Raw genomic sequence first — 1,944 nt, forward strand, 5'->3', positions numbered from 1 at the left:
CCCATCGATACCTAGTTTTTCTTGGCTGACTTATCATAACAAAATTCTTACACGCGACAGTAAACATAAGCCGGTTGACGGTCCCTCTTGTTTGCTTTGTAATGATATGGAATCGGGTCAGCATTTGTTTTTTGATTGTGTTGTGGCAAAAGAGATATGAAAAGTTGTCGCGGAAGCTTTAAATTTTCAAAAGTCTTGTAACTTGCATGATCTGTCTATGTCATGGAACAATGACAATAAGAAATCAGTGGTCGGTATCTCTTGTATAGTTGTTCTCTGAACCTTATGGGACACTCGGAATAATCTGTGTTTTCAGGGCACGGTTTGGGCAAGTGTCAAGCATCTATTGGGGAAAGCAAGCACTCTAATTCTTACTCAAACTCGATCTCAAGCGCTGTGGACAGTCATGCTGGCATTTTGCAGCCTCGTTTCATAAAAGTGAGGTGGGGGAAAACTCTTATATTAAAAAAAAAAGAGGATATGTGTGGTCCGACTAGATGCTCTTGGTTGCTTGTTTGATCACATTGGGTTCGGTATAGCAGGGAACAGAAATGCAGCGTGTTGGAGCTGTGCTCGGATTCGGACTGTCAAGAGACCGCGTCGCCGCGTTGCGTCGAGGGGGAGTTGGACCTCCTATACCTCGAAGCAACGAAAAGAAAAGAAGGGAACTCTTCCCTCCTATACTATAGCGGGTAGGAGTCGGACCCGATCGAGTCGGCGGAACAAATGCCCTGGAACTATATATACATACTACATACACATAGCGCATAGCGTTACAGACGCCAGCCCCCTCCCCCCTCCCACACCACCAACGCCGTACCTAGCGCACAATCAACAATCCATCTTCCGTCCCTACTCCCGGCGATCGAGATGATGCAGTACGCCATGGATCCCTACGCGGGCGCCTTTGCTCGACCTCCGCCAACCGGCTTCTTAGGCGTCGGATCCTGTGCTCGGGCCGCCAACAGGCCTGCTCGTCGACCACCGCCTCCAGGCTTGTTCGGCATCGGATCTTGCTTCCGCCCGGCTGCCGACGTGCCAGCTCGTCGACCTCCGCCTCCCGGTTTCTTCGGTGCACGCTGTCCCAGGGTGCTCCCGCCAGCGCCGTGCGAGGTACCCATGCCACCAAAGTTCTCAAAGCCCACGGCGCCGGCACCAGCGCCGGTTTCCTGCGTCGCCGCCGCCTCCACAAAGCTTCAGCGGCTGTGCCCTGACTACGCAGACGACATCGACCACAACCTCCGGTTGACAGAGAAGAACGCCGATGAGCGGCCGCTACCGGACTACCTGACGAAGGTGCAGCAGGATCGGGTGACCGAGTCAGCGCGCGCCTCCCTCGTCGGATGGATGGACAAGTTCGCCCGAGACCATGATCTCGCCGACGGCACGCTCCACCACGCCGTCGCCTACGTCGACCGGGTCCTGTCGGTGCGAGCCTTGACGACTGACAGTGGCTACGAGCTACGACTCCTGGGTGCCGCGGCCGTCTTTGTCGCCGCCAAATACGAGGACCGGAAAGCCGTGTGGAAGCTGAAGGCCGACCAGATCGCCAGGTACGGCGAGTTCGCCGCGGGCAAGGAGGTGCTCGACATGGAGCGCGAGATGGTGGAGGCGCTCGGGTACCAACTCGGCGGCCCCACGGCGCACACCTTCCTGGGCCACTTCATGAGGTACGCCGAGGGGGAGGACAAGACCAGGATCCTGCCATTGGCGACTCGCCTCGTTGATCACTCTCTGCTCAACTACACGTGCCTCCGCATCTTGCCGTCCGTCGTGGCGGCGTCCGCGATCTTCCTCGCGAGGCGGACCCTGAATCCGCCCGACGTCCTCGCGTGGAACACGGAGCTGACGGAGCTGACGGGTTACAACTGCTCGGACATGACAGCCTGCGTGCTTAATATGTTCTTCTTCTCGCGCTCGCTCATCTGTAGCCCTCCTTCTTGA

At 56.6% G+C, this 1,944-nt stretch overlaps 1 protein-coding gene across 1 annotated transcript; it reads left to right on the forward strand.

Moving 5' to 3' along the window:
- The first annotated feature begins 885 nt into the window (after positions 1–885).
- LOC119318947 (cyclin-F2-2-like) lies at positions 886–1,944 on the forward strand. Its single transcript, XM_037593492.1, has one exon. It carries the CDS (start codon positions 886–888, stop codon positions 1,942–1,944), a length of 1,059 nt encoding a protein of 352 aa, XP_037449389.1.

Source organism: Triticum dicoccoides, chromosome 6A (genome assembly GCF_002162155.2).
Source record: "Triticum dicoccoides isolate Atlit2015 ecotype Zavitan chromosome 6A, WEW_v2.0, whole genome shotgun sequence".
Classification (NCBI taxonomy): Eukaryota; Viridiplantae; Streptophyta; class Magnoliopsida; order Poales; family Poaceae; genus Triticum; species Triticum dicoccoides.

What these genes read in the sequence shown, in the direction of transcription:
- LOC119318947 (XM_037593492.1), top strand. Translation starts at nt 886, where the DNA reads ATGGATCCCTACGCGGGCGCCTTTGCTCGACCTCCGCCAACCGGCTTC.